At 44.3% G+C, this 12,186-nt stretch overlaps 1 protein-coding gene across 3 annotated transcripts in view; it reads left to right on the forward strand.

Moving 5' to 3' along the window:
• Window positions 1-3,374, forward strand: part of LOC139374597 (G protein-coupled receptor kinase 4) — a 67,781-nt gene extending 64,407 nt beyond the window's left edge. The window contains exons 15-16 of one of the 3 annotated variants that reach the window (XM_071115617.1): window positions 110-302; window positions 2,725-3,374. In XM_071115617.1, coding sequence (XP_070971718.1) covers window positions 110-301 — 192 coding nt within the window. In that variant the 3' untranslated portion in view covers window position 302; window positions 2,725-3,374. The remainder of the gene's footprint in view (window positions 1-109; window positions 303-2,724) is intronic. The other 2 variants (XM_071115619.1, XM_071115618.1) reach the window with 2 other exon arrangements.
• Window positions 3,375-12,186: the final 8,812 nt, after the last annotated feature.

The raw sequence follows: 12,186 nt of genomic DNA on the forward strand, positions 1-12,186 counted from the left end.
TGATTGAGTGTTTTATACGGTGTTAAATACTCTAGATGATTGAGTGTTTTATTCTGTGTTAATATTCTAGATGATTGAGTGTTTTATACGGTGTTAATACTCTCTCTAGATGATTGAGATGGAGTGTTTTAAGGAGATCAACGTCTATGAGACCGAGGGTCTGCTGTGTTCAGATCTGGATGTGAACAGACCCAACCCACCGCCAAAGAGAGGGTTCTTCTACAGGCTGTTCAGACGAGAGGCAAGTGGTGCTAGCTCTCCTCCCGCCCCCGCCGCCGCCGTGAGAGGTGGTGGGGGTTAAGGTACTTCCCTCTTCCTCCATCTTTCTTTTCTTCTTCTGTACCTCTGGTCTTCTTCTCTGGTTGAAGGCTCTCTCTGCTTGTGTTTCTTCTCTGGTTGAAGACTCTCTCTGCTTGTGTTTCTTCTCTGGTTGAAGGCTCTGCGTGTTTCTCTGGTTGAAGGCTCTCTCTGCGTGTGTTTCTTCTCTGGTTGAAGGCTCTGCGTGTTTCTCTGGTTGAAGGCTCTCTCTGCGTGTGTTTCTTCTCTGGTTGAAGGCTCTGCGTGTTTCTCTGGTTGAAGGCTCTCTCTGCTTGTGTTTCTTCTCTGGTTGAAGGCTCTGCGTGTTTCTCTGGTTGAAGGCTCTGCGTGTTTCTCTGGTTGAAGGCTCTGCGTGTTTCTCTGGTTGAAGGCTCTGCGTGTTTCTCTGGTTGAAGGCTCTGCGTGTTTCTCTGGTTGAAGACTCTCTCTGCTTGTGTTTCTTCTCTGGTTGAAGGCTCTCTGCGTGTGTTTCTTCTCTGGTTGAAGGCTCTCTGCTTGTGTTTCTTCTCTGGTTGAAGACTCTCTGCTTGTGTTTCTTCTCTGGTTGAAGGCTCTCTCTGCTTGTGTTTCTTCTCTGGTTGAAGACTCTCTCTGCTTGTGTTTCTTCTCTGGTTGAAGGCTCTCTCTGCTTGTGTTTCTTCTCTGGTTGAAGGCTCTCTCTGCTTGTGTTTCTTCTCTGGTTGAAGGCTCTCTCTGCTTGTGTTTCTTCTCTGGTTGAAGGCTCTCTGCTTGTGTTTCTTCTCTGGTTGAAGACTCTCTGTGTGTGTTTCTTCTCTGGTTGAAGACTCTCTCTGCTTGTGTTTCTTCTCTGGTTGAAGGCTCTCTCTGCTTGTGTTTCTTCTCTGGTTGAAGACTCTCTGTGTGTGTTTCTTCTCTGGTTGAAGACTCTCTCTGCTTGTGTTTCTTCTCTGGTTGAAGGCTCTCTCTGCTTGTGTTTCTTCTCTGGTTGAAGACTCTCTGTGTGTGTTTCTTCTCTGGTTGAAGGCTCTCTCTGCTTGTGTTTCTTCTCTGGTTGAAGGCTCTCTCTGCTTGTGTTTCTTCTCTGGTTGAAGGCTCTCTCTGCTTGTGTTTCTTCTCTGGTTGAAGACTCTCTCTGCTTGTGTTTCTTCTCTGGTTCAAGAGTGTTGTTTTACCCCAGTCAGTTGGTTCAGCAGGAAGTCCAGTTGGTTCAGCAGGAAGTCCAGTTGATAAAGCAGGAAGTCCAGTTGATAAAGCAGGAAGTCCAGTTGATAAAGCAGGAAGTCCAGTTGGTTCAGCAGGAAGTCCAGTTGGTTCAGCAGGAAGTCCAGTTGGTTCAGCAGGAAGTCCAGTTGATAAAGCAGGAAGTCCCGTTGATAAAGCAGGAAGTCCCGTTGATAAAGCAGGAAGTCCAGTTGGTAAAGCAGGAAGTCCAGTTGGTAAAGCAGGAAGTCCAGTTGATAAAGCAGGAAGTCCAGTTGGTTCAGCAGGAAGTCCAGTTGGTACAGCAGGAAGTCCAGTTGGTTCAGCAGGAAGTCCAGTTGGTACAGCAGGAAGTCCAGTGTGTAAAGCAGGAAGTCCAGTTGATAAAGCAGGAAGTCCAGTTGGTTCAGCAGGAAGTCCAGTTGGTACAGCAGGAAGTCCAGTGTGTAAAGCAGGAAGTCCTGTTGATAAAGCAGGAAGTCCAGTTGGTAAAGCAGGAAGTCCAGTTGGTAAAGCAGGAAGTCCAGTTGGTTCAGCAGGAAGTCCAGTTGGTTCAGCAGGAAGTCCAGTTGGTAAAGCAGGAAGTCCAGTTGATAAAGCAGGAAGTCCAGTTGGTAAAGCAGGAAGTCCAGTTGGTTCAGCAGGAAGTCCAGTTGGTAAAGCAGGAAGTCCAGTTGGTAAAGCAGGAAGGCCAGTTGGTAAAGCAGGAAGTCCCGTTGGTAAAGCAGGAAGTCCAGTTGATAAGGCCTAACTAAGTGTTGAGTCTGTGTGACTACATCTCTGTATTAACTACATGTGTAGCCTAACTGACCCAGAATCAGTTCTTAATGGCAGCAGCAGGTAGCGTGGCGCTTAAGAGCGTTGGGCAAGTCACCGAATGTTTGCTGGTTCGAATCCCTGAGCCGACTAGGTGAAAAATCAGTCGACGTGTCCTCGAGCAAGACACTTAACCCTAAATGCTCCTGTGAGTCTCTCTGATAAGAGCGTTCGCTAAATGACTTGAATGTAAATAATGGCTGAAAGATTATACAGCACACCTACGGCTGATCTCGGGTCAGTTATTAATGGTCTCATAGAACCTGTTGAAAATATTCAACAACCTCTGATTGATTCAGAGTCTGTTTTTAAAGGTAGTGAAAAGTTACGCTAAAAAAATGTATTGTATGTAACCTAACTGATCCAGAATCAGTTTGTAAAAGATGAAGAGCCCATTGATCCTATCTTGTCTTATTTAACTGTTCCCAGGTCTGTTTAAAGAGTGGCTACGAAGACGAAGAGCACGAGGAGCCTTCCCGACTTTAAACCACTCTTGCTCTCCCTCCTCCTCCTCCTCCTGCTCTCCCCCCTCCTCCTCCTGCTCTCCCCCCTCCTCCTCCTGCTCTCCCCTCCTCCTCCTGCTCTCCCCCCTCCTCCTGCTCTCCCCCCTCCTCCTCCTGCTCTCCCCCCTCCTCCTCCTGCTCTCCCCCCTCCTCCTCCTGCTCTCCCCCCTCCTCCTCCTGCTCTCCCCCCTCCTCCTCCTGCTCTCCCCCCTCCTCCTCCTGCTCTCCTCCCTCCTCCTCCTGCTCTCCCCCTCCTCTTCCTCCTCTCCCTCCTCCTCCTCTCCCTCCTCTCCCTCCTCCTCCTGCTCTCCCTCCTCCTCCTGCTCTCCCCCCTCCTCCTCCTGCTCTCCCCCCTCCTCCTCTCCCTCCTCCTCCCTCCTCCCTTCTTCAAACGCCTCCAGAGCGTAAAATGTTAGGAACTCGATGAATGTTAAACCTTTATTTATGATATGTATTAAAAAGTGTAATTATAATAATTAAAAGGAAAAACATATGAGTTTAAAGATTTTGTACATTTGTACTTGAATTGTGTCCTAGATGTATATTTTCACTAAAAGGTGTATTGTATAAAAGCCATATTAAGTACCACTTGAATGCATACATCATTTTTTCCTACGTTTGTTGTTGTTGTTGTTGGTTTTTGTTTTTGTTTATTTGTTTTTTTGGAACGAGGAAAATGTGTATTAAGGATCTTGTTCTTTTAATTTTTTTTTTTTTTAAAGAAGCACAGGGTATGTCCCAAATGGTTTCCTATTCCCCTATATAGTCCACTACTTTTACCTGTGGCCTATGGGTCCTGGTCAGAAGTAGTGCACTGTGTCGGGAAAAGGGTACTATTTGGGACCGAACCATTGTATCAGTAGTCTTTTTTTATTCGTTTTCTCAATGGAGCCTTTTGTTTGTATAGAATGTGTGCCTTTCCAAATGGCGCCCTATTCCCTGCATAATGTAGTGCACTATGTAGGGAATAGGGTGCCATAGGGCTCTGGTTTAATGTAGTGCACTATGTAGGGAATAGGGCTCTGGTCTAATGTAGTGCACTATATAGGGAATAGGGCTCTGGTCTAATGTAGTACACTATGTAGGGAATAGGGCTCTGGTCTGATGTAGTGCACTATATAGGGAATAGAGCTCTGGTCTAAAGTAGTGCACTATGTAGGGAATAGGGCTCTGGTCTAAAGTAGTGCACTATGTAGGGAATAGGGTACCATAGGGCTCTGGTCTAAAGTAGTGCACTATGTAGGGAATAGGGTACCATAGGGCTCTGGTCTAATGTAGTGCACTATGTAGGGAATAGGGTACCATAGGGCTCTGGTCTAATGTAGTGCACTATGTAGGGAATAGGGCTCCATTTAGGATGTATCCTATGTCTGTTCTTTTCTGTTCTTTTGGCCAACGTCCAGTATCACCATATCACATATTCCCTGTTCTAAATCAACCCCTTGCACCATACACTCCATACACTCCATACACATACGCCCTAAACCCTAGCACCTAGACTAAAACATCCCCCTTAGTTCTTACACCCTAAGAAGCCCCCAGCCCATAGTTAGACTCTATGCCATGGTTCTCCAACTGGTGGCACACGGGCTGAATTTGGCCCGCGGGTGAGTTTATTTGGCCCACCAATTTATATATATTTATATATATTTATATATATTTATATATATTTTTATATATTTATATATATTTATATATATTTATATATATTTTATTTTTATTTTTTATTGTTGGATGTACGACTGTAAAAAAACCAGAAAAACAACTCCAAATTATTAACATTTTGGAAATGTGTTCCAAGATATTCCCATAATAGATATTCCCATAATAGATATTCCCGTAATAGATATTCCCGTAATAGATATTCCCGTAATAGATATTCCCATAATAGATATTCCCATAATAGATATTCCCGTAATAGATATTCCCGTAATAGATATTCCCGTAATAGATATTCCCATAATAGATATTCCCATAATAGATATTCCCATAATAGAGAGATACAGGTATGGGATCGTATGCAAAATGTAGGCAAGGTTTTAAATAATTATGTTTTAGTCAAATATATCTGTTTGGGCTTCTTGCGGTCAATTTGCAAGTCTCCAAATAATTTGTAATCACGTTCCGTCTGAATCTAGTTAATGATCCCTGACCTTCTTACTGGGTCCACGTGAAGATATGAGAGGATTGGAAAGCAGAACAAGATTTGAAATCTGTCTACATGTCTCATAGTCAAAATAACTTCCTTATAAACTTAAAACTTCCCTAAAAACTACAGAAAATGTAGTCACCCACTTCCAGAAAAGCACAGATAAGCAGTTGACATGGAATAGTCCATTGTTTTGGCAGAGGGGTGGGAAGAGAGATGCCTTGATTTAACAGTATACCTTGTGTCCATGCCTTCAGCTATGGTGGTGATGAGGATGATTTACAAACCGAATAGAAAAGTTATGAAACGTCACAGAATCGTTTTGTAACTCAGACTGGCTTCATCTTGAAGACAAAAGTGCTTTCATATAATCAACAAACAAACATGTCAAATAGGTTAAATTAGACCAATTCTTGGCACTGAGATGGGTTATCCATGGCAAAATGACCTACAGTTTAATCATAATGATGTCTTTGCCTCCACCCAAGGGTGTGTGACCCAAAATGACACCCTACTACCTATATAGTGCACTACTTTTGATGAGAGTCCTATGGGCCCTGGTCAAAAGTAGTGCACTGTAAAGGCAATAGGGGGCCATTTGGGACACTAGGCATCTTTCACATGCACCGTGTTCCCCTGTCTATCCCCTAACATAACATTGTTCCATAGAAACGGATCTAAGGTCCCCTTTGTTGATTGGTAGTCAGGATTGGGAAAAGGGGGGGAAACAGCCTCATCACGGTTGCTATGACAACTAGACGTTCCATTAAAAATAAAAAATAAATGAACACAGCCTTCGTTCCAATTGGGACCCTATTCCCTATATAGTGCACTACTTTAGACCAGAGCCCTATTCCCTATATAGTGAACTACTATAGACCAGAGCCCTATTCCCTATATAGTGCACTACTTTAGACCAGAGCCCTATTCCGTATTTAGTGAACTACTAGTGACCAGAGCCCTATTCCCTATATAGTGCACTACTTTAGACCAGGGGCCTATTCCCTATATAGTGCACTACTTTAGACCAGGGCCCTATTCCCTATATAGTGCACTACTATAGACCAGGCCTCATGTCAAAAGTAGTGCCAGGAGAGAGACTTGAATGAGGATATGATCACGTCTCCCTACACCACGGAGTCTCTTCCGTAAGAATGACTTGAGACGAGCGTTTTCGGGCCATTTTGTTTTGTTTGTTATTTTCTTTTGTCATTCAGGCGACCATATTATTTACCAACCGTCCAACCAATGTAACCCCCTTTCACTTTTTTTTTAATGCTGTGAAAATGTTGAGATGGATCTTTTTGGCTGCTTGCTGTATATACTGTACTGTCTTCATGTCTTTTTATAGAGACACCCAGCCTCCCAGAATGACCTTTCATTCTGTTTAACCATTGGAGGGGTGAATCTAAGAATCTTATGACAGTGGTTACCTTTGTCCTCTGTTCCGGAATCCCATTATGACGTCATTGTTTCGAATCAATTAGAATGTTCAAACAGAATGTTCTGTTGACATTCCTTCAAAAGGGTTCAAGGAATTCCATTCTACATTTATTTTTTTTTACACAAATGACTGCAGTTAATCATTGAATATCATCAATCAATCAAATGCATTTAGAATTAGAATACACCACACAGTTCTTCTTCTGAAGCCACTAGAACTCCTCTGTTAGAAAACAACGTTACGTTTCTCACATACACATACACTTGTCGTGGCTCGGCTCCAATACGCCTGGTATCTGACATGGGGAAAGAGAACTGTGAGTGTTCAGAGATATTCCATGACATTCTATTCTAGAATTAGGAACGTTATACAGTGCAGGACATAGCTAGCTCTGGCTGTTGGCTTCTCGTTGTCTTTTTCTACATGCTATATTTCTTTGCTTCCAGACGCACCACGAAGCTCACCTCCACCTGTCAGTCAGTGTAGAAACACTCTTTGCCTCAAAAACCATGTAAATGATGTACTTCAAAACTTGTAAGCTCTTTTGATATCTCATTAGGCGCAGGCACGCACCCAGGCGCAGACACACACACATACACACTTGGACTGGGGGTAAAGGCTTGGCATCCATCCCTGTACAGCAGTAAGATATTTCATTTTGCGGCACTAAGGTGTAGAAAATGTCTGCTTCTCAAATTGCACCCTATTCCCTACTGTATGTAGTGCACTACAAAAGAAGTGCACTACATAGGGCATAGCGGTTCATTTGGGACACATGCAATAACTATAGGAAGTGTCTTTGAGCATAATGCAAATGACATCAAATCAAACTGGAAATGGTTTTGATTTAAAATGTTTTAAAAAAAACGTTTTTTTCAACTGAAATAACTGGCATAAACCTTGATCTACAGTGTGTGGAGGGCCAAGAGTTGTTCCTGACCATGTGACCTGGCCCGGGAAAACCCTCTGAGCCCAACTTAAAGCCTCTCTATGACCCACGATTCAATCCGATCGCTCTTTGTCCACAATGCACGTTTTTTTTATTTTTTTTTTAAGTCAATGTTCACAGTTAAACGCTGCACATGTCGTCTCGGTCAGAAATGACCTTTTTTTTTAAAAAATGGCGCATCGTCCAAATCCCCCGGAGTCTATAGGACGGGATTCAGTCCCATCTTCTAACTATAGGGCCCCTTGTTGTTCCTGGTCATGTGATCAGGATGGAGGAACTCCAGGCCTTACCCACACAGTATGTGCCAACCAGTCATCCTTAGTCAGTGTTCTTTCTTTTTGACGTCTGAATGGACGGTCCCACGTTAGGCTGACAAGGAACCTAAATACAGCTCATCAAAAAATAACATTTTTAATATTTTTTTTTACATGTTTTGAATGTCTGCACAAAGTGCATTTTAATATACGAAACAAAAAATATGTAATTATTACTCAAGCATGTTATAGGTTGTTGCAGGTTCCTTGTCTGTAATTGAAATTTACCTTTCAGTGCCAACATATGACATGTATTTACAGGGGACAACGACACATTTGTTACCACAAGGTGATAATAAATTGACAACATACTCCCTATATAGTGGCCTACTTGTGAACAGGGCCCATAAAGGCTCTGTTCAAAAGGCTTTGGTCAAAATGCCCTGTTCAAGAGTAGTGCACTATATAGGGAATGAAAACGAGTGCCATTTGGGACAGAGCTCTTTTTTTTTTTAATGATCTTTTTAATTATTATTTTTTGTACAGTCATGTTGTTCAACCACTGCAGTTCATGTAATTGTTGTACAAGTTGTATCACTGGGTGTTACTGTGTCATATCTTCTGACATTTGTAATTAGTCCTGAGAATACACTGCCGTTTTGGATAAAAAATAATAATAACACAAATCCTCCCCCCCCCCTGTGTCCCCGGATTGGTTTTTGGTCAATTTTAGTCATTTGACAGAGGCTTTTTAATCCAGAGTGACTTAGTTAGTGCTTTCACCTTAAGATAAGCTAGGTGAGACAAATGATTTATATCACAGTAATGCACTGTAGTCAGGAAGCACCTTTTCATTATACAAATATACACTAACAGTAAAGCAGGATAAATGAGGTGTCCCAGATGGAACCCAACAGTACAGAAGGATAAATGAGGTGTCCCAGGTAGAACCCAACAGTACAGAAGGATAAAGGAGGTGTCCCAGATGGAACCCAACAGTACAGAAGGATAAAGGAGGTGTCCCAGGTAGAACCCAACAGTAAAGCAGGATAAAGGAGTTGTCCCAGGTAGAACCCAACCGTAAAGCAGGATAAAGGAGGTGTCCCAGGTAGAACCCAACAGTAAAGCAGGATAAAGGAGGTGTCCCAGGTAGAACCCAACAGTAAAGCAGGATAAAGGAGTTGTCCCAGGTAGAACCCAACAGTAAAGCAGGATAAAGGAGGTGTCCCAGGTAGAACCCAACAGTAAAGCAGGATAAAGGAGGTGTCCCTAACTGAACCCAACAGTAAAGCAGGATAAAGGAGTTGTCCCAGGTAGAACCCAACAGTAAAGCAGGATAAAGGAGTTGTCCCAGGTAGAACCCAACAGTAAAGCAGGATAAAGGAGTTGTCCCAGGTAGAACCCAACCGTAAAGCAGGATAAAGGAGGTGTCCCAGGTAGAACCCAACAGTAAAGCAGGATAAAGGAGGTGTCCCAGGTAGAACCCAACAGTAAAGCAGGATAAAGGAGTTGTCCCAGGTAGAACCCAACCGTAAAGCAGGATAAAGGAGGTGTCCCTAACTGAACCCAACAGTAAAGCAGGATAAAGGAGGTGTCCCAGGTAGAACCCAACAGTAAAGCAGGATAAAGGAGGTGTCCCTAACTGAACCCAACAGTAAAGCAGGATAAAGGAGGTGTCCCTAACTGAACCCAACAGTAAAGCAGGATAAAGGTGTCCCAGGTAGAACCCAACAGTAAAGCAGGATAAAGGAGGTGTCCCAGGTATAACCCAACAGTAAAGCAGGATAAAGGAGGTGTCCCTAACTGAACCCAACAGTAAAGCAGGATAAAGGAGGTGTCCCTAACTGAACCCAACAGTAAAGCAGGATAAAGGAGGTGTCCCTAACTGAACCCAACAGTAAAGCAGGATAAAGGAGGTGTCCCAGGTAGAACCCAACAGTAAAGCAGGATAAAGGAGGTGTCCCAGGTAGAACCCAACAGTAAAGCAGGATAAAGGAGGTGTCCCTAACTGAACCCAACAGTAAAGCAGGATAAAGGAGGTGTCCCTAACTGAACCCAACAGTAAAGCAGGATAAAGGAGGTGTCCCTAACTGAACCCAACAGTAAAGCAGGATAAAGGAGGTGTCCCAGGTAGAACCCAACAGTAAAGCAGGATAAAGGAGGTGTCCCTAACTGAACCCAACAGTAAAGCAGGATAAAGGAGGTGTCCCAAACTGAACCCAACAGTAAAGCAGGATAAAGGAGGTGTCCCAGGTAGAACCCAACAGTACAGAAGGATAAAGGAGGTGTCCCAGGTAGAACCCAACAGTAAAGCAGGATAAAGGAGGTGTCCCAGGTAGAACCCAACAGTAAAGCAGGATAAAGGAGGTGTCCCTAACTGAACCCAACAGTAAAGCAGGATAAAGGAGGTGCCCCAGGTAGAACCCAACAGTAAAGCAGGATAAAGGAGGTGTCCCAGGTAGAACCCAACAGTAAAGCAGGATGAAGGAGGTGTCCCTAACTGAACCCAACAGTAAAGCAGGATAAAGGAGGTGTCCCAGGTAGAACCCAACAGTAAAGCAGGATAAAGGAGGTGTCCCTAACTGAACCCAACAGTAAAGCAGGATAAAGGAGGTGTCCCTAACTGAACCCAACAGTAAAGCAGGATAAAGGAGGTGTCCCAGGTAGAACCCAACAGTAAAGCAGGATAAAGGAGGTGTCCCAGGTAGAACCCAACAGTAAAGCAGGATAAAGGAGGTGTCCCTAACTGAACCCAACAGTAAAGCAGGATAAAGGAGGTGTCCCAGGTAGAACCCAACAGTAAAGCAGGATAAAGGAGGTGTCCCTAACTGAACCCAACAGTAAAGCAGGATAAAGGAGGTGTCCCAAACTGAACCCAACAGTAAAGCAGGATAAAGGAGGTGTCCCAGGTAGAACCCAACAGTAAAGCAGGATAAAGGAGGTGTCCCTAACTGAACCCAACAGTAAAGCAGGATAAAGGTGTCCCAAACTGAACCCAACAGTAAAGCAGGATAAAGGAGGTGTCCCAGGTAGAACCCAACAGTAAAGCAGGATAAAGGAGGTGTCCCTAACTGAACCCAACAGTAAAGCAGGATAAAGGAGGTGTCCCAGGTAGAACCCAACAGTAAAGCAGGATAAAGGAGGTGTCCCTAACTGAACCCAACAGTAAAGCAGGATAAAGGTGTCCCAGGTAGAACCCAACAGTAAAGCAGGATAAAGGAGGTGTCCCAGATGGAACCCAACAGTAAAGCAGGATAAAGGAGGTGTCCCTAACTGAACCCAACAGTAAAGCAGGATAAAGGAGGTGTCCCAGGTAGAACCCAACAGTAAAGCAGGATAAAGGAGGTGTCCCTAACTGAACCCAACAGTAAAGCAGGATAAAGGAGGTGTCCCAGATGGAACCCAACAGTAAAGCAGGATAAAGGAGGTGTCCCTAACTGAACACAACAGTAAAGCAGGATAAAGGAGGTGTCCCAGGTAGTACCCAACAGTAAAGCAGGATAAAGGAGGTGTCCCTAACTGAACCCAACAGTAAAGCAGGATAAAGGTGTCCCAGGTAGAACCCAACAGTAAAGCAGGATAAAGGAGGTGTCCCAGGTAGAACCCAACAGTAAAGCAGGATAAAGGAGGTGTCCCAGGTAGTACCCAACAGTAAAGCAGGATAAAGGAGGTGTCCCTAACTGAACCCAACAGTAAAGCAGGATAAAGGTGTCCCAGGTAGAACCCAACAGTAAAGCAGGATAAAGGAGGTGCCCCAGGTAAAGCAGGATAAAGCCTTAACCCCTCCATACTGTAGTGTACTACTTTTGACCAGAGTGCTATGGATCCTAGTCAAAAGTGGTGCACTACACAGGGATTAGACTACCATTTGGGACAGAAAGAAAGCACATATACAGGTGTAGCCTACATGTCAGATAGTGATTGAGTGGTGTCGTTTCCTACAGGTACTACATTTCTGGGTGTGTGAGGCAGTCATTGGAAGAAAACACATTTATTTAATTGGTACGTTTTTCTAGTCTACCTGTTCTATTGAAATGTTGATATCACACTAATAAGTGCGCGTGCTGAAATACACTGCAATGTGACTGCAGGGGCAAATGTTTTCAGTACGCACTACCTCATCCACATCTCCCCAGAGCAGACACACGCCCTAATCACATGATGATTCTGCCAAGATCGTTCACTTGGAAGGAAACGTCCGTTTTTTCCCCCCGACTCAACAGTCGGGATTACCGTTGAATGGCATAGAATGTAAACGGTGCAGATGATATACCGTTTTGATATCACGGAATATCGCCTCGTCGTGCAGGATTTCAGCACTCGTGACGCTCAAACAAAAAAACAAAAAAAAAGCCGCTACCCATCCACCCAATCACGGCTAACAACGGCCCGAGCCTCGTCCTTATTGGTGCCTCCACCCAATCACGACAGACAACGGCACGAGCCTCGTCCTTATTGGTGCCTCCACCCAATCACAACTGACGACGGCCCGAGCCTCGTCCTTATTGGTGCCCGCTCTTCCTCTGATTGGCTACCGGTGCAGCGTTGGCCCAACCCTACCCCACCAACTGTCACAGGAGCTCCCACTTCCT

This window comes from Oncorhynchus clarkii, chromosome 19, assembly GCF_045791955.1.
Source record: "Oncorhynchus clarkii lewisi isolate Uvic-CL-2024 chromosome 19, UVic_Ocla_1.0, whole genome shotgun sequence".
NCBI classification, from domain to species: domain Eukaryota; kingdom Metazoa; phylum Chordata; class Actinopteri; order Salmoniformes; family Salmonidae; genus Oncorhynchus; species Oncorhynchus clarkii.